The sequence below is a fragment of the Danio aesculapii genome, chromosome 11, assembly GCF_903798145.1.
Source record: "Danio aesculapii chromosome 11, fDanAes4.1, whole genome shotgun sequence".
NCBI lineage: Eukaryota > Metazoa > Chordata > Actinopteri > Cypriniformes > Danionidae > Danio > Danio aesculapii.
The window spans coordinates 45452150-45478120 of NC_079445.1; the positions used below are offsets into that span (position 1 = coordinate 45452150).

Genomic DNA, 25971 nt, shown 5'->3' on the forward strand with positions numbered 1-25971 from the left:
TGATCTGAGCTCAGATGTAGAAATGCCTTGTAAAACGTTTCACCCTTTCACTGCTTACTGTAAACGGGAGTTAATCATCCATATCTGCTCACATACTCTAATGCAGTCATGTAAACATAAAGGATTTCCATTGCAGATTTCATTAGCAAAGCAGCAATTAACCCTCCTGTTGACCTGAAGGTTAAAAAAATGACCCAAGCAGCATTTTAACAGCAGAATAAAAATCGAAATAATGTTTTTTATCTTGACGTTTGGTGGCTTTTCTAAAATGACCCAACATTAGAAAAATTGAATAATTGTAGATTTGTATATTTCCATGAAGACTGAACACATTCAGGGTACAACAGTTGTCCTTTAGGTCCATTTTTGAGATGCTAACTATAAACCCATTTATACAACACAAAAACTACTGGCACACACACACACACACGCGCGCACGCACGCACACACACACAAGCACACACACACGCACACACAGGCAAAACACACACCCAATACGAATCTGCAAAACACACACACACACACACACACTACGAATCTGCAAAACACACACAGGCAAAACACACACACACAATACGAATCTGCAAAACACACACACACACACAATACGAATCTGCAAAACACACACACACACACAGGCAAAACACACACACACAATACGAATCTCCAAAACACACACACACAGGCAAAACACACACACAATCCGAATGTGCAAAACACACACACAGGCAACTCACACACTCAAACACACGATACGAATCTGCAAAACACACACAAAACACACTCATAAACACAAATCTGCAAAACATACACACGCAAACACACACTCACTCACAAGCATACCTACAATACGAATCTGCAAAACACACACTCACAAACAAACACACACACACACAATACAAATCTGCAAAACACACGCAAACACACACACTCACAAACAGGCAAAACACACAGTCAAACACACAGTCACACACACACACACACACACACAATACAAATCTGCAAAAGACACACACGTAAACACACACACACACAATACGAATCTGCAAAACACACACAATACGAATCTGCAAAACACACACACGCAAACACACACACGCAAACACACACACTCACAAACAGGCAAAACACACACTTACAAACACAATACAAATACAAATCTGCAAAACACACACACACACACATGCACACAATACGAATCTGCAAAATACACGACACACGCAAACACACACACACACACACACACACACACACACACACACACACACACACACAAAGAGGCAAAACACACACTCACAAACACACACACACACACACACACAGGCAAACCCCACGCTCAAAAACACTCAAAACCCACACACATTATGAATCTGCAAAACACGCAAACACAAACATGCAATACACACACTCACAAAAACACACTCTCACACACACAGGCTCATTTTGACCCGAGGGTGAATGGTATATACTGAATCATAGACGACAGGAGAGTTTAATACACATTAGTTTTGGTCTTTGGTTTCCCACCGCATTTCTCACTTGCCTCAAAGGATCTCTCAAAGTTCTGGAACTCCTTCAGTCGGTCCTGAAACCCTTCAGCAAGAGCGCCTCCTGCAAACACACACACACACACACATCTTTATCAAGTCCTGTAATACAACATTATACTACATGAATTATGTAGACTCCACTTTTGTGCCACACCAAGAGTGGTAACGCAACTAGCAGAAGCTCAAACATTCACACTAATGAATTGTGACTACTGTGGCCAACTGTGTGTGTGTGTGTGTGTGTGTGTGTGTGTGTGTGTGTGTGTGTGTGTGTGTGTGTTTATAAATAAATCTAGTTACACATGATAAAACACTATAAAAACTGCATATTTTCATATTTAAGCACTACAACTGATCCGTACAGCTTCTGTTTAGGCAGACAGTCTTTCATATCAGGTCGATGCAAGTCTCCTGTGTGTGTTAAAGGGGTCATGAACTGAAACACCAAATTTCCTTTGCTCTTTTGATATATTAGAGCTCATAACACTATAAAAACATCCTGTGAGTTTCAGTGCTCAACACTTTGCAGTTCCTCTAAAATCAACTTACATTGAAGTAGGGGTGGGTGATATGACCTAAAATTAATATCACGGTATTTTTCATCTATTGAACGGTGACGGTATAATATCATGGTATTACTTTCAATAGCAAAATAATCTACATCTCAAGGAAGAACGGACAAAAGAAAGTCTCACTTCTATCACTCTTTAAAAGTTTTGGTTTGGGTCATTGTAAATGCTCAGTCTCGTTATGAGCTGATCTTCATTTCTCTGTGTTGGTGGAATAAAGCAGGCGAGTTAGCCGCACCAATTTATGAGCAGACAGAGCAGGATTCTCATGATGACCACCAGCGCTATACTGCTCTTTGTTATGAGCTGTAGTTTCAGTGTAAACTTAGTAAAGGTGAGTTTCTTTGGCGATGATGTGTACAGTGTTAGACTTTATATTTAGCGGACATTTGCGCTGAACACGCGGTGAATGCAACGCATCGAGATTCAGGCACCTTCTCTGAAAACACTCGATTGATCTCAGCTGGCGGATCAACATTTACCTCATGTCATGATCGCTGTCATCTGCGCCATTATTATTATTATAACTTTAGGTGAGGTTTGCAAACCTGTGCACTTTTCACTCTTCAGCCGTTTGCATTTCCTGCAGTAACAAAAGCTCCCTGTTATCTGACAGCAGGAAGCGTTGAGTGATTGACAGCTAATATGAACCAATACAGCAGCAGGGTAGAGCGATTCAGCAAGTTTTTAGAGAAAATCAAATCAGATTGCACTACAACCATTATATTCAGACACACAAATGCTCCCAAATATATTATGAGGGCGCATAGATTACATTTCGGGCGCTCATGCGACCGAAATGGTAGCAATTTCGAGCCCTGTAGTATAAGGACATGTATTCAGACCACAACTGAACGTTTGAAGAAAATTGAATGCCTTATTATTTAGAATTAGCTAATATTGATGTAAATGCAGCCGTTCAAGGCGCATAATTGATTTATTACGGTATTGACGGTATTAGAAAATCCATGATGTGGCGCAATGTCACACCGGTGATGACTATGACACCGGTGTACCTCCCACCCCTACATTGAAGGCAAAACCACAGCTTCTGGAAGGTTTTAATCGATGATGTAATAGTTTGAATAAGCTCCGCCTACACTGTAAAAAATTATATGATCATTTAGTCCTGACCAGGCGTGGGCCGGTATAAGATTCTGATGGTATGATAACCTTGGATAAAAATATCACAGTGTCACGGCTTTACGGTATTGTGATCACTGCTCTAAAATATATATCTGGGTAAAACACTAAAACTTTTGTCCACTTTGAAAGCAATATATTTTATGTTTTGATTTATAATATTACAGTTAACATGTCAGGCTAAATAATTAATTTGATTCATTGACTTCTGCTGTCTTCATTCGTTTCAAAAACACAGATTTCTGTACAATTTAAAACAGCATACTTGGATATTTCTTTCTGCTGGAGACACTGTTGTCCTAACAAATAAAAAAAAACATAAATAAAAAAATCATACTCACACCTTAGGAAAGGTATAGCAGACAATTTTGGCGGCTTTAAAACCTTGACTTTTCTAAACCGCAGTATACCTTTAAAACAGATATCATCCCATGCCTTGTCCTGACAGCGTATGTTTTCAGGTCATTGTAACTTATTAAACTAAGTTAAACATGTTGAAACTTATTTTTATAAGTTATGCAAGCTGTTTTAAGTCAGTTTAACATATTATAAATGTTCAATAGACTCATAACCTTAATTTGATTCAGTTTTCAAATTTAAGTCAACCAGGACTTTTTTTACAGTGTACAGAGAAAATCCACGCCCACTTCTGCTTCACAGCCTGTTTAGCTCCGTTAATATACAAAACTGTCAGAGAAATCAGAGCAGTGGGCGTGCACTTCTGAATCTACAGTTGGTCACACCCACTCAAACAGAACACGAGGGTCAAAAACAGCACCAAAAATAGTCAGTAGCTACGTTTCCATCCACATATTTTATGTACATTTTGGATATGCGCATAAAAAACAGTTGATGAAATGCCAAGATGTGCATAAATTTTAAAATGCGTATAAAAACATGCACATAATTGAGTAGGATAAACTTTTTATTCGATAAGAAAAGAAACATTCCAGTATGTGCATTAAAAAAGGTCATGTGATTGTGTTATAAGAGATCATGTGATGATGAAAATGTGTGTGAATGGATGAACCAGCAGGCTGAGCACACTGTAGAACATCTGAAATGTTTTGTTCATTCTAAAACACCTTACCGTTTCAGTATTATTAGTATTCAGTATTATTAATGACCATCAGAATCAAGAGCGTCTGTGCTCTGCATCTCACGCCTTCAGACGCCACCACGCATTCACTGTGTGTCGGCATTGTCTTCTGATGCATTGTCATTGTCATTGTCTTCGTTTATTAAATGAAGAAATGATTGACGCAGCTTCTCCAAATTCAGTTTTTACTGTTGATATTTGGCACAAATTAATCAGGAAGTGATGATTTTGTTTGCTTTGACTCATTGGATGAAAACGCTGCGTTATTCACACATCTTATATATGATATTCCAGTTGTGCACAAAGCTAATTCGTGTTTTTGGATGGAAACACAGCTACTGACTTCTAAATTATGAGTTTTTTTAATGAGAAGTGATCATAAGTGGACCTCACAGAACATAATAAAACAATCTCATATATTTCATGACCCCTTCAATTCAACTCATTTAAATTACCCAGATCTATGACTCCCCTCATCCACTAGATGTGATGCTGGCTGTGCCTCGTGAACCCTGGCAGGATCACGCTCTTACCCGTCTCTGGCATACCCTGCGCCCGCTGCATCCGCGAGTTCAGCACCTCCTTCGCCGACACAAAGAAAATGCGATTCGGTGCCTGTGAGCGATCCACCACCTTCAGCTCCTCCACCAGGAAGTTCACACACCTGTCCGTGTGCTGCTTGCGCACCTGAGAGCATTGAAGGAGGCCTATTATGCCCATTTTTACAAGCTCTGCTGTCTCTAGAGTGTGTAGTGAAGTTTGAGCTGAAAATATCCCACAGATAATGTTCTCCAACTCTCTGAAACTGACCCTTTTAGGCTTTGAAGTGGCGTTTTGGTGACTGTCGCTTTAAATGCAAATGAGATTGTGCTCTTCTTAGAAGAGGGCGGAGCTACAGACGCCTGTGAGTCAGCATAGTGGCAGATGTAAAACAGCAGTGTGTGTGTTGTCAGTGCTGGTCAGGTCTGCATGTTGTCAGTGTGAGTGTGTGCTTCATGCTTCTGTCAGTCTATGTCGCTCCTGTCGCTGTTCATCTAAAACTCCACATCTATAATCCTCTTAGTCTATGCTGACATTATCTTCAGCAGCTCAAACAGGCTCAGGGTTACTGTTTATGCTAATGAGGGAGAGATTGGCACTAGTGGGTGGGGCTTTCCCTCTCTGATGACACGTACAAAAGGGAGAATGTCAATCAAAGTGTATTAATCATCAAGTCTGACTAGAACAAACACAATTAACTCATGTTCACCATCAGAGGCTGGAGATATTCACACACTGCTGACACACAACTGGGATTAAACCCCTTATAAAAGGTGATTTATGCATAATTGCTCCCCTTTTAATCTACAACATCCATAGTAATTTAAATAAACTCACGTCCTCCATGTATTCGGGTTCGGCAGCAGAAGCGTCCCAGCGATTGTTCAAGATGAAGATGTTGGGCTTTGAAAGTTTTTCATTGACCTTGTGGAAGAAATGCTTTTCCTTTAAAGAGAAATAATAATGAGGTTGAGGTCACTAAAGGTTGTGTAGGGGAAACACTCAGTACGGAGCATGAAGAAATAAAGACAGTACTAAAGAAATATACAAAATCAGGCAAGCATCATGTTAAAATATATATATATAAATTATGCAAAACATTGATGATTTATGGACATATATGATGTATTGACTTGTTCAGAAACAGGGCTAAAATTCATTCATTCGGCTTAGTTTATGATTTATCAGGGGTCGTCACAGCAGAATGAACCACCAACTATTCCAGCATATGCATTAGACAGCAGATGCCCTTCCAGCTGCAACCCAGTACTGGGAAACACCCATACACACTGCGGCCAATTTAGTTGATCAATTCCCCTATAGCACATGTGATTGGACTGTGCTGGAAACCGGAGCACCCAGAGGAAACCCACACTAACACGGGGAGAACATGCAAACTCCACACAGAAACACCAACTGACCCATCCAAAACTCGAACCAGCGACCTTCTTGCTGAGAGGTGACAGTGCTAACCACCATGCCACCCAGGGCTAAAATGTAAAACTTTAAATACAACAACTACAAAAATATATATATATTTTGCAATTAACAATAAATAGCATTTGATATCATATATTATGCACTAAATGATTAGATATTATATCAGATTTTGCATTTATTTTTATTACTATAATACTAAACTATAAATGTTTGTTTTCATTGTATTGTGCAGTCCTATAGTGTGTAATGAATGATGGTTTGTTAAACAGCCTCAACATAAAATACTACTAGATAAAATGCAAAATGTAAACATTGTACTGTGGCTTTTCAAAAGCTTCAAACTTTTTCAGTCCTCTTAGGTAGGTTCAATTGTCTCCAGAACAAACCACTGTTATACAATGACTTGCCTAATTACCCTAACTTTACCCTAATTACCCTAGTTAAGCCTTTAAATGTCACTTTAAGCTGAACACACTAGTGTCTTGAAGAATATCTAGTCTAATATTATGCACTGTCATCATGACAGACAAACAAGCTAGTTATTAGACGTAATTAAAATTATTATATTTAATAATGTGTTATCATCTTATCCTATTATATAAATATTTTTATAAAGGAATGAAATATAAATAATGTTTCACTAAAAATGACCTCAACTGTGTACCGTCATAGGGCTGAAGTGTATGGTGCACTAATATGGGAAAGTATGTGAAGCAGTGGGAGGGTTTGCGCAGTGTTTGGTTGCGTGGCGGTCAGAGGAATGCAGAGCTGCGTTCATCGACACACACACTGAACTCTGCTTTACCCACTGAGGCATGCATGCTATCCCAGGATGCTTCAGTGCATATCAGAGCCTTTCTCGGGGGATTCAAATAAATAGTAATCTCTAATGCATTTATTACTTTAGGTGACGGTGCTCAAACTTTTATACATAATTAATTATTACAGGATTCTTACACCTTTTCCAAAGTCAAATTTCAGCATTTATTCAAGCACTTTCCAGGTGCATTTTCAAACATCTTTATAGCACTATAATGCTGTGGTAGTATTTATATATTACCTATTTTCAAACATACTGTATGCACACTTTTATACTTATATTTACACGTATAAGATGCTATTATGTTATAATATTTTATAGTATATTGTGTTTTAATATTCTATAGTATAATAGAAAATGGGCGACGCGGTGGCACAGTGGGTGGCACAGTCACTGGTTCAAGCCTCGGCTGGATCAATTGGCATTTCTGTGTGGAGTTTGCATGTTCTCCCCGTGTTGGCGTGTGTTTCCTCTGGGTGCTCCGGTTTCCCCCACAAGTCCAAAGACATGCGGTACAGGTGAATTGTGCAAGCTAAAAAATTGTCCGTAGTGTATGTGTGTGTATGGATGCTTCCTAGTGATGGGTTGCAGCTGGAAGTGCATCCACTGTGTAAAACATGTGCTGGATAAGTTGGCGGTTCATTCCACTGTGGCGACCCCAGATTAATAAAGGCACTAAGTCGAAAAGAAATTAATGAATGAATAACAGGAAATATTATATTGCAAGAAATATGGTTATAGCAAAACTCAACAACAATATTGTATATTTGTCCAGTGTTGTGCAGCACTAGCACACACTCTGATCAGAATAATGTTGAATGCAGCGCACAGCTCACCGTGTTCATCAGTGTGGATTCAGAGTTCGCCACTAACACAAACACATCGGCGTCCAGGCAGAACTTATCGATCCAGCTGTCCAGCTCTGTGGTCACGTCGGTTCCAGGACTGAATGAGAAGTTCAATGTAAAGCAAGGCAAGGAAAGGCAAGTTTATTTTGCTTTACATAAACAAGCATAAAAGAAACACAAAATAAAAGTGAAAGAAAATGAAAACAAATAATTAAAAATAGATAAAAATGTGTTAAACAGGTTATAAAAGAATGAAAAAGAAAAGAAAGACACAATCGTGAGATCTGTGGGCCGTAGCACAGTGCTCATTCAGTAAAGGCACAGCTAAACAGATGTGTGTTCAGGCTTGATGTGAACGTGTCTAATGTTGGAGCACATCTGATCATTTCTGGAAGCTGATTCCAGCAGCAGGGGGCGCTGTTAGTAGCTGAAGGCCGATTCACCCTGCTTTGACTGAACTCTTGGAGTTTCTATTTACAGATCCTAAAGATCTGAGTGATCTGTTAGGTTTGTATTCAGTGAGCATATCTGTAATGTATTGAGCTCCTAGGCCATTTACTGATTTATAGAGCAGTGCACTGTAAAAAATACAATCACCATTTGTTCAGCACACTGTACTTTTTCTGTCATGTTTACTAAGAATTGTGAATAACTATTGATCTACTTAAAAATATATGTTATGTCAACAATATTCGATAAATGTTATGTCTACATGTTTAACTGAGTTTTCTGGACAAACATTTTTGTGTTGAGCAGGAACATTGATATTTAAATCATTCGCGTATGCGTCATGTGACGATCGAAAACTAAGTTTGTTTATCTGTAGCTTGTAAGATGGTTGACACAGTGGCGCAGTTGCCACACAGCAAGAAGGTTGCTGGGTCAGTTGGCATCCCTGTGTTCAGGTGGGTGGGTGCTACAGTTTCCCCCACAGTCCAAAGACATGTGGTACAGGTGTCTAAATGTGAATGGGTGTTTCCCAGTACTGGGTTGCAGTTGGAAGAGCATCCGCTGTGTAAAACATATGCTGGATAAGTTGGCGGTTCATTCCGCTGTGGCGACCCCAGATTAATAAAGGGACTAAGCCGAAGGAAAATTAATTAATGAATGAAGTAGTAAGTTTGTGTTTGTCATTTTTAAGTAAAATGATTAAAAACAGGATGATATGCTAACTAGTACTAATTACTTATTTTGCAAATTGAACAAGAAAAAATGAATGGACTCAATAGCAGTAGCTGTTGCTTCAGTTGATGTGACATGAATATCTTTGTTAGTACAATACAATAATCAACATTGCATGAATAGATAAAATTATGTTAGCTGAACAAAATATTGTCACTAAGACAATATTAAGCATCCGCTGTGTAAAACATATGCTGGATAAGTTGGCGGTTCATTCCGCTGTGGCGACCCCAGATTAATAAAGGGACTAAGCCGAAGGAAAATTAATTAATGAATGAAGTAGTAAGTTTGTGTTTGTCATTTTTAAGTAAAATGATTAAAAACAGGATGATATGCTAACTAGTACTAATTACTTATTTTGCAAATTGAACAAGAAAAAATGAATGGACTCAATAGCAGTAGCTGTTGCTTCAGTTGATGTGACATGAATATCTTTGTTAGTACAATACAATAATCAACATTGCATGAATAGATAAAATTATGTTAGCTGAACAAAATATTGTCACTAAGAAAAACTAAAAAAAACAGTTGTTGAGACAACTCAAAGTTCTTACTGCATCAAGTTGCCTTGTGTTTTTATGTTTCCTCAACAATTTATTTTTTACAGTCTAATAATACTCTAAAATCTATTCTGAATGAAACTGGGAGCCAGTGTAGAGATCTGAGGACAGATGGGCATATTTGAATATATTAGCTACTGTATATCTAATTTCGTGTACCTGTCCACCAGAACCAGGTCGTCTCTGAGCAGAACACACTTTGTTTTGGGCCAGAAAACTTTGACCAGACAGCCGGCGTCCAGACTCTCGTCCATATGCAGAGCGTGAGCCAGCTGATTTACTGTCTGTGGAGCAAAAACATATCTGACAAGTTCTTTACACATGTTAAACAACATGTCTTATTTAGTTTTTTAATGCAGTTTCCAAATTTACATGCAGATCATAGACTGTAAAATATATGGACGTAGTATCCGTGACGTCACCCATAGGTTTCTGAACACTGTAAAAGAAGCTACAAGTAGGCGCGGCCAACCGTCGCCATTTTGTTGGCTCGTCATCGCACCCACTGCGGGATACCAAACAAGGGCAAAGAGGCGGAGAGTGAGCGGAGCTACAGACACCTGTTGGCACTTTGCTTAGACCTGGCAGACAGACTTTACTTTGGGAGAAACGCTTGATACTTTATTACCTGCGACTCGTTTGTGTTCTGACCACATGTGCTTGGCTGTACACTATATCAATAAAGTGATTAGACTTTTAAAAACACTGTAGTAATACATTGAGCCACTAAACATTGCTCTTATGATGTTTTTCTACAGGAGGAAAACGCGAAATACATCCAAACACTTCAGATATAGTCTGTGTTAGTAAATGCAGGACTATTGATGAACTCCAGCATAACACTGTATGACAACGCTTCAGATGACTGTTCTAGAGCCTACAGCTAATCAATCTGTCACATTCTGGAGTGCTTTACGGGTCTGAAGAAAAATATTAATGATAAATGATCCTAAATAAAACAAACACATTTATAGAGATGGTATACAAGTATATAACTTTACTCACATGGGAAACGGAGGCCACGTGAATGGTTTGTGAGCACAATTAAATGCACACAGCATCCCATATCATCTGATAATTGTAAAAAATAAGTCCAAAAGGCAGCTGACTGTGTAAAGCCACATAAAACAACACAAAAATACGATGAATATGCCGAGATCAGTGGCTAATCTGCCGGATTCAGCTGAGGTGACGTGACGGCGACCAGCGAGACCTAGCTGTCACTCAAGTGGCCACGCCCTTAATTATGCAAACTTAATATAACCTAATATAAAGGAAATGGATGAGTTATAAATAAATTCACCCCCCTCCCAGTTGTCATGGAGGGTAATACTAGCTATATGAACCAAAATGGTTCTTTGTACCAGGCTGTAAACACCTTTATTTCTGCTGTAAAGTTGGCCATTCTAACAGTGGGCTCAATTGCAACTTGCTCTATTATGGAGCCAGGACTAGCGGAATTTTGATGAATTGCAGTTTCTGTTACTTCTGCTTGATGCAGATGCATGGTACATAGGGTTTTCCACATTGGATACACAAAACAACCAAAGCAAAGGAATCCAGAAATTGTAGAAAAAAAACAATACAAGAATTATGTAAATAATTAAATACAAAACTTACATTAAAGATTTAAAGACATCTTAAGAACAATTAAAACAGTACACTCATAATTGCTTTGCTGGAATCAAAACAAAATCAGATAAATTTATTTGTTGCTTTTTAATTGTGTAAATATTTTTTTTTAACCCAAATTGACCCTTCGCTAAGCCCCGCCCTCCATAGTTACAGTTGTTACGCCTGTCAAGCTTTCGTGCCAGGCACAGCTTTTACAATGTGTCAGACATTGCCAGGGATATGTTATTTTTGGCTAACAGGTGAGATATCCGGGAACGCCAGACAAAAAAGGACTCCAGTATGCATTACAGGGCTATATTCAACACATAATAGGCAACCGATTAGAAAATAATTAAATCAAAATTGAAGCTAGCTTAACCTAGCCGCCTCATACGCTAACCATTCAACAGCTTAGCTTATGCTCAGCAGGAGAGGTGAAGTTTAAAAATAATCTAATAATAACTAATTAAACCCTGATTTCTCTACTTTTAGCCAAAAAGCCTGATAGACTAATGTTGTGCAATGAAATATAGCGTTACTAACCGACAAGGAAACACGCATGGACAGTGCTTCTACATAGTTCATTCATAATAAGAGCAGCCAGAAAGGGGAAAGTGATGGATTTGTGCTGAATATTAGCATCATTGACCCATAACAGTGTACAGTAAGTTACCTATTACTGTCAGTGTGTGTGTGTGCTCTTTACAAATGACTGAATAACAGCTGCTGGTAAAGTATGTTGATCGCAAGTGCTCAGTTTGTGATCATATCTCTGTTTTGTTCTGTTGATTTGTAATTTTCAATATTCATAGCTTGAAATAGATGGAAATATGAAGTTCAGTAAAGTTAGCAACAGATTCATAGATTTGTATTGTCTGGATCAATAACTCATGACCTATTCGCTATTAGTATGACTAAGTTACTAGGCGAAGGCTTAAACAGAGCAGTGCTCATAATATCGAGCGAGAAAAAAAGAAAAAGACAGCTGTGAAACAGAACCTGCTTAGTATTTTTGTAGGAAACTCAGTTTAGATCTGTTTAGGGTAAGAGGTGTGTGAGGTATTGCCGTCGGTCTATTACTGAATGTGTCAGGAATATCAAAACAAAACCAGCTTAACTCCGCTCCTTTAAGCTCCTCACACAGCTTGATCCACACTGGCATTTCTCCTCTTGGGCTTTAGGTTTTGAAAAGAGAAAAAATTCCACCATCCCGTCCAAACTTTAAGGATACCGGGCATCAGATTTGCACAATCCATATGCACAACAATTATTCTGTTTCCCTCGCTCGAAAGCTGGACAGACCCCCTGCGCGTAGCTACGGTTGCTAAGCCACGATTGGTGGATGGCGGTTTTTGGGTGTGGCTTAGCGAAGGATCAATTGCTACACATTTTCTCCTTAAACTATATACATATGAAAACTGTGAGGATGGTACATTTAGCACCTTAAACGTACCTTTTTTATATAGGTGTTGTTCTTTACACTATTTCCTTATATGTTTTCTCTCAATAAAATTTTTTTTATTCATTTTATGACTAAATACACCATTATATCTGCAATTTTGTTTGATGATGCTAGAATAAAAACAAATTTTAGCATTATGGATTCTGTGTTAATGGATTAAATCACATATTAATAATCAGAATGAGATGATTATCAGATACAGACCATATAAGCTAATTAAAAAATGTACAGTTAAATAATTTAACATCTTCCCCCCTTTATTTTGTGGGCTTTTTTATGGATTAACTCATGTTTTTAAGACTGCATTTTTACATTCTTGATTATTCTGTTTATATTTTAGAACTTTATGTATTGTGTTTTATTGCATGTTTGATTTCTCTGTTGTTGTAGCGCTTAAAAAGCACATTATAAATAAAATAAATATATATAAATAAATTATAAATAAAATTTATTATTATTATTATTATTATTATTATTATTCATATTAATAATTCAATAAAATTGTCAAAACAATAACAGCAACCTTTAAATTCAAACTTGAAGAGTTCCTTTTTTACCCATTTGATGTATTTAATACTTCAATAATACTCAGCAGATCCTGAGAAACAATAAAGCGTACCTTTCAGGATGTTTCACTGTCACTTTTTGATGTTTAATATTCACAAACACTACTTAACATAGCCATTCATGCAGCCTTGCTTTTGATTTATTCCTATACATTATAGTAATTTACATTTTGTAATCCTGCTAATCTGTAAACATTTCCCCCATCAGTTATTTCCTTAGGGCCTAATGGCTCGTTTCCACTGACTGGTACGGTACGGTACGGTTCGGTTTGGTACGGGTCACCTTTATCAGGCTTGCGTTTCCACTAACAAGGGTACCCTTTTGGTGGGCGTGGTGTATGACAGAGAGTTTCAGTCGACATCATTCTCGCTGGAGGAAATGTCTACAATAAAGCTGTACGGGTCACTTACATATCATATGAGAAGCACTTCTCACAACACAGATGCTTCACACACATAAATACTTGTGTAGAAATGTTTATTACTAACTTTACTATGAACATGAGTTGATTATAACTGCAGATCAATGACAGTGCGAAACAGCCTACTGTAACGTCTGTAATTATATTAAATAACTAAATAAATGAACATATATAAACACATACAGCCCCTTACAGTCTCCGATATGTTACCAACTACAGAAGAACTACATAAAGTAGACATTTCGCCTGTATTTAATGAGCTCCTTTTTTTCCGGCTTCTCCTTTGTTTCTTCACGCTTCACTCTCGTGTTTGTCAGTGTCTGACAGGATCGGGTTTCAAAAGCACGTCAATAATCAAGCACAGGTTATTATCATCAGCTCATGAAGTTTGTTATTTCAGATATAATGTTAGACGCGCGGCGAGCGCTAGCAAGAAAGCGAAACCGCTCGCGCCTCAGACTGGCTCGTAAAAAAACTACGGGGCACAGGGTAAATCTGCTCTTCTTCTTGGATTTGTGGCTGTCCATCAAGATGACGACAAGGTTTGTTTGAGCCCAGATCAACCATGGCTCGTTATTATATGTATGTATAATTCCGCTGTAATCTCTCGCTGTGTTTTTCAAACATGGCGGGTTTTTTGTTTTCATTCTGGCTTGTTGCGTAAGCGAATGACGCATCTCTGTAAACCAATAGCGTTCAGCTGCGCGTGTGGCTCCGCCTTTTGGTACCCTTTCTCGTGTTTGGTACCCTTTCGAAAGGGTGCCGAAAAAGTGGTACGGTACGGTTCGGTACACTTTTTGACAGTGGAAACGGCCATAAAAGCGTACCAAACCAAAGCGAACCGTACCGTACCACTCAGTGGAAACGGGCCATAAGTGTATGTGTGCTTGTACGCTCGTACCTTGATGCTTTTCTCCTCCTCAGAGCCTTCGGTCTTCAGAAAGGCCTTGTCCTCATCCGTTCCCTCCACACTCAGAAAGCAGTTAGTTGTGTGTCCGATGCCGCTGGGCAGCACACGGTCACGCAGCATAGCGTTGATGACGGTGCTCTTGCCATTGCTTGTTCTAAAAAACAGCGAACAGAGGATTATTACAACATTTAACAACCCTCATGTTGATTTACAGGTTATAAATGACCCGGGCGGGCACCCTATTATATTCTGTCAGACAAAAGCCTACAAAGTTTGATTGTATTTAGGGTGCCTTTTCTTGACACATTACCTCTGTTAGACTTAATAATTGATTATTTCATATAATAATTGTTAGATTTGCTCGTTTTTTGTAATTATTACTTTGTCTTATTTTATGTTATTGTTTAAATTCAACGTTTTATCATTTTTTTAATATAATTGTTGCTGATATTAAAAATTGCATTATTATTTTTATTTATCACCATCAACCATTTTGATTGTATCTTTATGTAATAGCAATATAAGTTTTGACAAGAATTGTGACAATTTTACCATATATGGATTAGGGGTGGGCGTACACCGGTGTCATAGTCATCACCGGTGTGACATTGCGCCACGACATGGATTTTCTAATACCGTCAATACCGTAATAAATCAATTATGCGCCTTGAACGGCTGCATTTACATCAATAATAGCTCATTCTAAATAATAAGGCATTCAATTTTCTTCAAACGTTCAGTTGTGGTCTGAATACATGTCCTTATACTACAGGGCTCGAAATTGCAACCATTTTGGTCGCATGAGCGCCCGAAATGTAATCTGCGCCCTCATAATATATTTGGGAGCATTTGTGTGTCTGAATATAATGGTTGTAGTGCAATCTGATTTGATTTTCTCTAAAAACTTGCTGAATCGCTCTACCCTGCTGCTGTATTGGTTCATATTAGCTGTCAGTCACTCACGCTTCCCGCTGTCAGATAACAGGGAGCTTTTGTTACTGCAGGAAATACAAACGGCTAAAGAGTGAAAAGTGCACAGGTTTGCAAACCTCACCTAAAGTTATAATAATAATAATGGCGCAGATGACAGCGATCATGACATGAGGTAAATAATGAGTGTTTTCGGAGAAGGTGCCCGAATCTCGATGCGTTGCATTCACCGCGTGTTCAGCGCAAATGTCCGCTAAATATAAAATCTAACACTGTACACATCATCGCCAAAGAAACTCACCTTTACTAAGTTTACACTGAAACTACGGCTCATAACAAAGAGCGGAATTGCGCTGGTGGTCATCATGAGAATCCTGCTCTGTCTGCTCATAAATTGGTGCGGCTGACTCGCCTGCTTTATTCCACCAACACAGAGAAATGAAGATCAGCTCATAACGAGACTGAGCATTTACAATGACCCAAACCAAAACTTTTAAAGAGTGATAGAAGTGAGACTTTCTTTTGTCCGTTCTTCCTTGAGATGTAGATTATTTTGCTATTGAAAGTAATACCATGATATTATACCGTCACCGTTCAAAAGAGGAAAAATACCGTGATATTAATTTTAGGTCATATCGCCCACCCCTAATATGGATGTGGGGGGGGGGTGCTCATTCTATATAATATTATGTATATTTCCAATAAACATACTTGTCTAAAAAAATGACCCATGCACCATTATAAGAGCATAAAAAACACTCATTGTTATACACTCATAGGCTATACAAACAATCAATTCAATTTAATTGGTTGATAATGATATTGAGATAACCGTTCTGCGATAATGACGTCACATCTCAATGAATTACGGCTGCAGTAAATGCTGCACATGAAATTACAACATATGAATCACATTTAACTCCAAATTCATTGGAAAAGAGCCATAAAGGGGGCGCGCGCTAGCGTGCAATGCTTCGATAGGTCGCACTCTCCGACAGCTCCTGCAAAATCTCAAATAAATCGACATTTTGAAGGATTATGTTTTCATAATCAATCCTATCCTGATTCTAAGTAGCCCGGGGATCGCCAGATGCAACCATCCTGAAGGCCATTAATTCCTTGCGCTCTGAACTTCAGGCCACAAAGATCTGTCAAACGATTGACGTCCGAATCGAAGAAATGGTCTCTACCATCCGAGGGGAATTATCCGCTCTTAAATCGGAGACCCAAGCAGCTATTCAAGCCTTACAAGGTGTGTCCGCGCAGCATAGTTCTACTATTGCCGATCTGGAGAGATCAGCTACGCATGCTTCAGACATTATTTCCAAACTCCAGTCAGAGGTAAAACACCTAGGCTCAGAAGTTGAGACGCTAACAGGCAAGTGCATGGATCTGGAGGGAAGATCGAGACGGCAAAACCTGCGGATCGTCAGGCTAAAAGAGGGGACAGAAAAGAGCCATAAAAACACAAGCAACACAAAATCTCACCTGCCGAAGAAAGCCACCTTCATGTGCCTGCGAGCCAACACCTCCTGAATGATGGACAGTTTGCTGGTGTACGCGTCGATCTCATCCAACTGGTCTTTGTTGGCGATATTCTCCAACGACTCATTATCACAGGTTTCTGTCGAATTAACAAAACACATGTAAGGGATAATGTCCATCCAGACGGTTGTTCTTGCAGAATAAAGCCTTACAGGTTTAACAGCAGCGTTTATATAAGACTGAAGAGTTTATTCTGCGATAACCACCGGCTGGATGTACTTTATGCTGATTATTACACCGTTACTTTCCATAAAACTAAACAATTAGACACAAAACACTGACCTGAGCTGTAATAATTAGGGCTGAACAATATATTGTTTAAGCATCGATATCGCAATGTGTATCTGCAATCGTCACGTCGCAGGATTACAATATTTATTAAATATTAAAATAGTCTAGCAATGTGACTATTGCAGATGCACAGATATTATTGTATACAATTATTTATACAATGATGGCCATGTTATTTTACATCTGATTGTTACATTTTTGATCGACTGAACATATGCTGCATAAGTTGGCGGTTCATTCCGCTGTGTCGACCTCAGATTAAAAAAGGGACCAAACTCAAAAAAAATGAATGATTGATGAAGTTTAGGGGTGTCACGGTGGCTCAAGGGTTAGCACTGTCACCTCACAGCTACAGAAGGTCGCTGTTTGGTTCGAATACAGGCTGGGTCAGTTGACGTTTCTGTGTGGCGAGCACCCATGACATCGTCCTCATGAACTCACAGACAAACACCTCATAGTTTATAAAGATTTAGATAAACCCGGGTGGCACGGTGCCCTCACAGCAAGAAGGTCGCTGGTTCGAGTCCCGGCTGGGTCAGTTGGCGTTTCTGTGTGGAGTTTGCATGTTCTCCCGTGTTGCCGTGGGTTTCCTCCGGGTGCTCCGGTTTCCCCCACAGTCCAAACACATGCGCTATAGGGCAGGGGTGCCCAAACTCGGTCCTGGAGGGCCGGTGTCCTGCAAAATTTAGTTCCAACCCCAATCAGACACACCTGGGGTATCTAATCAAGCTCTTATTAGGCTTTCTAGAAACATCCTTGCAGGTGTGTTGAGGCAAGTTGGAGCTAAAATCTGCAGGACACCAGCCCTCCAGGACCGAGTTTGGACATCCCAGCTATAGGGGTATTGATGAACTAAACTGGCCGTAGTGTATCTGTGTGAATGAGTGTGTATGGGTACTTCCCAGTACTGGGTTGCAGCTGTAAGGGCATCCGCTGCGTAAAACATATTACATTTTTGTATTTGAATACTGTTAGACTCCCCAGAAAAACCATAAAGCACTGTTTATATCACTTTTATTTTTGTACTTTCCTATTTACATATGATTTTATGTTATTATATTTTGTGCATATGTGACTTGATCACCCCAGTTGATCTAAATTATTGAAATCTTTTCAAATAGACCTATAAATCATCTGGTGAAATTATATTCATATGGCAATATACATCACAGCAAAACAAAATATTGCTATACCATATTTGTCTGCAGCCCTAGTAATAACTATCGGTTACCTTTTATTTAAGCATTAAGCTTATGTATTGTTAAACAAGCTTTTGGTTAGTATTCACCTTTTACAAACTCACAGCCCTCCTGAACGTAAACTAAGAGCTGCTCGAAAACTTCGCTGATCTTCTTCTTGGCCAGAACGAAGCGCTTTAACGGAGAAGGATCTGACGGCTCCATTTCCACACCTGGATGAAGAACATTTGACCAACAATAACAACTGTAATTATGTTAACTACATATCATTAAGAAAGATGTTATGGCCTAAAAATGTAAGTAAAATATACAAAAACATTTTATTTCTGTTAGTTTCAAAAGCAATAATTCTTATTTTCATCTTCTTTATGTTCCGTAAAAAGTTATAGACATCAAATAAATTAAATTATTATACAATTTACTTAAAAATAAGCTATATAAAAATAACATAAATAGCATTATATATAAATACTAATAAAAACTTGTAAATTAATGATTCAAAATAAAACTTTACAACATCAGTATCATATTTATAGATTGTATTTACTTACTCTTACCTTCAAGGCCTTCACATTAGAGCTGAAAACTGGAAATAAAAACAAACAATTCATCTTTTTTTTATGAATACATGTAAAAAGCAAACAAACAAGCAAAGTATTACCATGTTTTCATGACATACAATTGTAGTGTCAGGGTATTATTTAATGTAGAACGTAAATAACATTATATACGACTATGACAAACATAACAGACAAATTGTTGACGTTATGATTATTATTTCCATAACGCCACACAGTACAAGCTGCAAAGAAATCTCTCTTATAACGTTACAGGAATACAAAAGTGAAAGTAACTCTCCTCATTATGATTATTCAAATATTATTACACTTAACAATGACTAACAGCCAAAAATATATGAATTAGAGTCAAATAAAATACTATTAAATATGTATACGACCTTTTAAAATACTCTACTAGAACGTAAAGAATAAAAATAAGCATTTTAATAAATTTATATTTTATAAACTTGATCTGGTTAACTTGAAACTGTATTTAACTGATGGTGGGAATTAAGAACTGATTAATTTCGTGTCAATGGCTTAATAAATGATTGATAAACTGAATATAAACTCATCTGACAGTGGTTGAAGTGTCGAATATTTGCAAAGGTGACATGAGCTTTAGCTTTAGCGCACGAGACACTAGATATACAATCAATATCTGATTAAAAACATCCGCTTGCGCCATTTATATAGATATGAGAAAATAATGATGATTAAAAAACATAAATCATAACTCTTACCAGATCAGAATGATGTTAAATCCAATCCTGTCATGACAAACACACCGACGGACTGACTGACGGACAACTCTCGGCTTCACCTCTCAGGCTTTTCAAAATAAAAGTCACAGAGTAGCGTGCTCATTGTAAAATAAAAGTCAAAAAGCAGCGTGCTTTTTACAGTCAGCGTCAATTATTAAATTAATAGTCCGTCCATTAACAGTATAATATGCTTACCTAATAGCAGAATTTCTAAATTATGATGGGGCTTTTTCATTCCCTTTTAAAACAAAAGTAGAAGTTGTAGTGTGAGATTTTCTGGGGGTTTCCACATACAACATGCATCTATCTCTTATAATAGATTTCAAAATAGTTACACTATTATAAATAAATATAAATATAAATATTTAAGACTCTACAAAAGTTTATTTACAATGCATTAGGAATGGACATTTTGTGCGGGGACAGTTGGTTAATAAAAAAGACCGCTAAAATAACATACATTTACTTAGCATTATTTATTATTAAACATTGACATGAAATTATAATATTATTATGCCACTTAAGATTTAAGACTTAAGATTTTCCTTCATTGGCTCCAGAACAAACCACTGTTGTCTATGACTTAGTAAGCTGAATATCTTGCAAAGTGTATAGGCAAATATTATGTGCTGTCATCATGGTTAGTTATTAAATGAGTTATTAAAACTATCATGTTTAGGTTTAGAAATGTGTTGCAAATATTCTCTCCATTACACAGCACTTGGGAAATATTTGTAAAAGAATTAAAACCTTACATGAGGGCTGATAATTTAGTCTTCAACTGTATATATAGGTACAGTCAGCATTCCTATATTAATTAATGTTCATATATGGTTCCCAGTCGAAGTGTTTGCCATTGATGATATGAATCAGCTTCTCCAGTATGACAAAATGGGTGACACAATGAGTAGCACGGTCGCCTCACAGCAAGAAGGTCGCTGGTTTGAGCCTCGGTTGGGTCAGTTGGTGTTTCTGTGTGGAGTTTGCATGTTCTCCCCGTGTTGGCGTGGGTTTCCTCCGGGTGCTTCGGTTTCCCCCACAGTCCAAACACATGCGCTATAGAGGAATTGATCAACTAAATTGCCCATATACACACTCATTCACACACATACACTAGTGTATGGGTGTTTCCCAGTGATGGGTTGCAGCTGGAAGGGCATCCGCTGGGTAAAACATATGCTGAATAAGTTGGCGGTTCATTCTGCTGTGGCGACCCTTGATGAGGAACTAAGCCAAAGGAAAATGAATGAAGGAATGAGTACAACAAAACTCAATACCTCTTTTTTCCACAGCTTCAAGGATGGAGCATATACTGTATGTGCTTCCAGCATAATACAATAGATATTGTTTGTTTGTTTGTTTGTTTGTTTGTTTGTTTGTTCAATCAGATACAGACCAAGAATACAGAGCCTGACATTCAACAAGATTCTGACTTTAAACAATGTTAAAATCTTTGCATTTTATCCTCTGTCCTGTACCTTTCTCCATTTTAGCAGACATATAATGAAGTTTAGGGCGTCACGGTGGCACGGTGGGTTGCACGATTGCCTGAATGAGAGTGTATGGGTGTTTCCTAATACTGGGTTGCAGCTGGAAGGGCATCCGCTGTGTAAAACATACTGGATAAGTTGGCGGTTCGTTCCGCTGTGTCGACCCCAGATTAATAAAGGGACAAAGCTCAAATTAATGAATGAATGATAAAGTTTAGGGGTGTCACGGTAGCTCAGTGGTTAGCACTGTCACCTCATGGCTACAGAAGGTCGCTGCATGGTTTGAATCCCGGCTGGGTCAGTTGATGTTTCTGTGTGGCGTACACCCATGACATTGTCCTCATGAACTCACAGACAAACACCTCATAGTTTATAAAGATATAGATAAACCCGGGTGGCACGGTGCCCTCACAGCAAGATGGTCGCTGGTTCGAGTCCCGGCTGGGTCAGTTGGCGTTTCTGTGTGGAGTTTGCATGTTCTCCCGTGTTGCCGTGGGTTTCCTCTGGGTGCTCTGGTTTTCCCCCACAGTCCAAACAAATGCGCTATAAGGCCGGGGTGTCCAAAATTGGTCCTGGAGGGCCGGTGTCCTGCAAAATTTAGTTCCAACCCCAATCAGACACACCTGGGGTATCTAATCAAGCTCTTATTAGGCTTTCTAGAAACATCCTTGCAGGTGTGTTGAGGCAAGTTGGAGCTAAAATCTGCACCAGCCCTCCAGGACCGAGTTTGGACATCCCTGCTATAGGGGTATTGATGAACTAAACTGGCCGTAGTGTATCTGTGTGAATGAGTGTGTATGGGTGCTTCCCAGTACTGGGTTGCAGCTGTAAGGGCAGCTGCTGCGTAAAACATATTCTGGAATAGTTGGCGGTTCATTCCGCTGTGGTGACCTCTGAAATAGAGACTAAGCCGAGGGAAAATAAATTAATGATGAAAGTTAACAATAAAAGCATGTTGTGATATCTGTTTTCAGCCACTAGAGGGCATCACTTTATTGTGTCCTGATATACAATGTTCTGTGGTTTGTTTTCTTACTTTCAGCTGTGATTTTTTTTTGACCTGAACCATTTTTTGTCTGGCTTTTGCAGATATTTTGAAGAATGCTCAAAAAAGGCATCATTCATTCATTAATTTTCCTTTGGCTTAGTCACTTTATTTATCAGGGGTTGACACAGCGGAATGAACTACCAACTGTTCCAGTATATGTTTTGCACAGCGGATGCCCTTCCAGCTGCAACCCAGTACTGAGAAACACCCATACATGCATAACACAGACACTCATACACTTCAGTCAATTAAGTTCAACAATTCCCCTATAGCGCATGTGTTTGGACTGTGGGGGAAACCGGAGCACCCGGAGGAAACCCACGCCAGCACAGGGAGAACATGCAAACTCCACACAGAAATGCCAACTGACCCAGCCCAGACTCGAACCAGTGATCTTCTTACTGTGAGGTGATAGCGCTACCCACTGCGCCACCGTGACGCCCAAAAAGCTTTATATGCATTATAAATCATTATAATCAAAATAGCAAAAAAAAAAAAGTAAAAAACAATGGAAGCCAATGGTTGTTTTTTCTCCAACATTCTGCAAATTATCTTCCCTTTTGTTGAACAGAAAAACAAACAAACACACAAGTTCGGAACTATTAGACCACCATCTCCACACCAGATAAATACGATCCAGCCCCGGATGCCAGATCTTGTCAGAAAATGTCAGTTTCTCCAGGTATATGGACAGCAAGTCAGCAGAGTTTCCAAAACCCAAACCTGTTAATCTGTACTGTCAATATAGGAGCTGACTAAGAAAATCAGAGAGGAGCAGAAGCAAGAGACGAAGTAATGATGATAAAGAAAGAGCAAAGTTTATTGAATAATATTAGCTGCGAATGATTCAATGTTCAGGATGATGATTCAGGCTGAATCCAACAAGTGTTATCATACCACAAGCAACAGCAATGGAAAATTACTGCTTCACAACAGGTACAGACATTGAAATGGCGACATTCTCTCATCTCTTACTCATGAAAACACATGCTTGAATCCTCAGTCATAAGATTATAACAATATGGAAAAATGGAAATTATAATGAAGCAATAATTATAGGAAAATAGTAATAATAAAATATAAAAACATAATAAAATGACGAATAATAATCAATTATAATCAAATCATTAACTAATGATCAATAAAATTATATAATGAAAATTATAAAAATGACCAATAATCATATGATTAAATAAAATCATTAAATGCAGAATAAATGAATAAAAACACATGAAAAATAAAACACAATACATATAAATGGTTGCTTTCTTGAAACAACACCCATACGTTTGCTACAAGGATTCTCAGATCCTTAGTTAGATTCTTCAGAATAAATGGAGGATAAGTGAATGACGGCAGAATTTTCATGTTTGGGTGAACTATTAGCTCTTTTCCTCATTAGTTATGTACATTATACACATTAAAAATATTTGTAAATTAGCAGTTTTGCTTATTTTGTGATTCTTGTTTTTATTTCTCCCCATTTATTTCTGCTTTTGAATTGCATTATGGGAGCTTGCTCTTTCTTCCTGCAACTTTTAATCTTGAAAAGTTCCAAAATAGTGACGTTTCTGATCATGTGTAATAGTCTGCAGTGCTATATTGTCTGTGTTGGTGTAACACTGGGAGTGACAGAAACAACTGAAGTTCGGATCCAAGTGCAGGTTTAATCAAAGTCAGGGAAGCAAGGGTCAACACAGGTGCAAACAGATGTATAAAGGCAGTCCAGAATCGTAGTCAAACACAGGCGAGAGGTCGGTAGACAATGGGAAAGGGAAACCAGGCAAAGATCAAAAACACGGAGGAACAAGACTGAGGAAAATGTCACTTTACAGATAAACAAGACTCGGCAATGGAAGTGAGAGTGTGAGCTGTATAAATAGTGTCTGTAATCAGTCTAGAAACTGCAACAGCTGTGGGAGTCTAATCAGTGGAAATGAGGAAGCATGTGTGTGTGTGAACGGAGTGCATGTATGAATATGTAGTCCATGAATGGCGGATTTGTAGTCCTTATGTGCAAACCAGCGATCTAGGGAGTTATGATCGCTGGTGACCGTGACAGTTGGTGTTGTATATTACTCTACAGAAACCTAGTAATAAACTGCAGCACATTCTCTGTTATTTCAAAGATTTATTTCTCTACATATTATTTCTTATACATTATATTATCTCAAACTACTAAAATGTCAATAAAAGTCACTTTGTTAAACTGTAGAGCTGAATTTTTAACATCAAAAGTGGACAGAGAAAGTATTTTAACTAAATTAAGTATTGATTTCTTTTTTGTTTTGCATGTTTCTTACAATTTAATGTTTCAGATCATCAATCAAATTAATGCACAATTAACACAATATGCAGTTTTTAAATTTCTAATTATTTTAACTGTAAACTTCTGGCAACCACAGCTGCTGTTTATTTACAGTAAATCTGACGGATTTTTATTTTCAGTGTTAGTAGAAATGCATGAATTCACTGCACACTTGTTTGTTGACCTCTGCTGAATTAAAACTAAAAGTCATTCACCAGCACTGAAGTGTAAATCAAAGTTATCTTGGTTTCAGAGTTATCATGTCTCACAGCTAAACTTGCAGATCTGGTTTTACACTGGGTTAGAGGTCACAAAACAAAACTGAACCAATCAGCTGTGAACAAAGTGACATGAGTCTCTCAAGATTATTCAAGTAAACCGTCTACAGTCGTGCAATATATGAACACAAACTGCTGAAAATGCAAATACATGAGTGATGGTAAATTGGATCCGTGCAGCTCTTAAAGTGACAGCAGCCTTTTTTCCTGCTGCTATTAATAAAAGCAGTGTTTCCCAACCCTGTTCCTGGAGGCACACCAACAGTACATATTTTGGACGTCTCCCTTATCTGACCCATTCATTTCAGGTTTTGGAGTCTCTTCTACTGTTCTGATGAGTTGATTCAGGTGTGTTTGATCAGGGAAAGGTTGAAAATGTGTACCGATGGTGTGCCTTCAGGAACAGGGTTGGGAAACACTGAATAAAACAACAAAAGTTCAACATCACACTGCTCCTGACTTACGCAGCTTTTATAAGAAACAAAGAAAGTTCTACATGGACGTTTGCTAGGCCTGCTTTCTACTCAAACTTTTTTCTTCTGGACAGTCTTATTTGTTTTATTTTGGCTAAAATAAAAGCAGTTATTAATTCTTTTAAACCCATTTTAAGGTCAATATTATTAACCCCCTTCAACAATATTAGTTTTAAATTGACCGCTGTTATACAATGACTTGCCTAATTACCCTAACTTTACCCTAATTACCCTAGTGAAGCCTTTAAATGTCACATTAAGCTGTATAGAAGAGTCTTGAAGAATATCTAGTCTAATATTATTTACTGTCATCATGGCAAAGAGAAAATAAATCAGTTATTAGAGATGAGTTATTAAAAC

At 38.2% G+C, this 25971-nt stretch overlaps 1 protein-coding gene across 3 annotated transcripts in view; it reads right to left on the bottom strand.

Annotated features, from left to right (window-relative positions):
* mfn1b (mitofusin 1b) overlaps positions 1-20090 on the bottom strand; it is a 45012-nt gene extending 24922 nt beyond the window's left edge. Inside the window, exons 1-10 of one of the 3 annotated variants that reach the window (XM_056468807.1) lie at positions 19994-20090; positions 19248-19276; positions 18780-18902; positions 17144-17279; positions 14717-14879; positions 9911-10035; positions 7998-8106; positions 5739-5846; positions 4910-5048; positions 1544-1611 (exon numbers count right to left, since the gene is read on the bottom strand). In XM_056468807.1, the coding sequence (XP_056324782.1) occupies positions 1544-1611; positions 4910-5048; positions 5739-5846; positions 7998-8106; positions 9911-10035; positions 14717-14879; positions 17144-17279; positions 18780-18894 (963 nt within the window). In that variant the 5' untranslated portion in view covers positions 18895-18902; positions 19248-19276; positions 19994-20090. Of the gene's footprint in view, positions 1-1543; positions 1612-4894; positions 5049-5738; positions 5847-7997; positions 8107-9910; positions 10036-14716; positions 14880-17143; positions 17280-18779; positions 18903-19241; positions 19277-19993 lie in introns of all 3 variants that reach the window. The other 2 variants (XM_056468805.1, XM_056468806.1) reach the window with 2 other exon arrangements.
* Positions 20091-25971: the final 5881 nt, after the last annotated feature.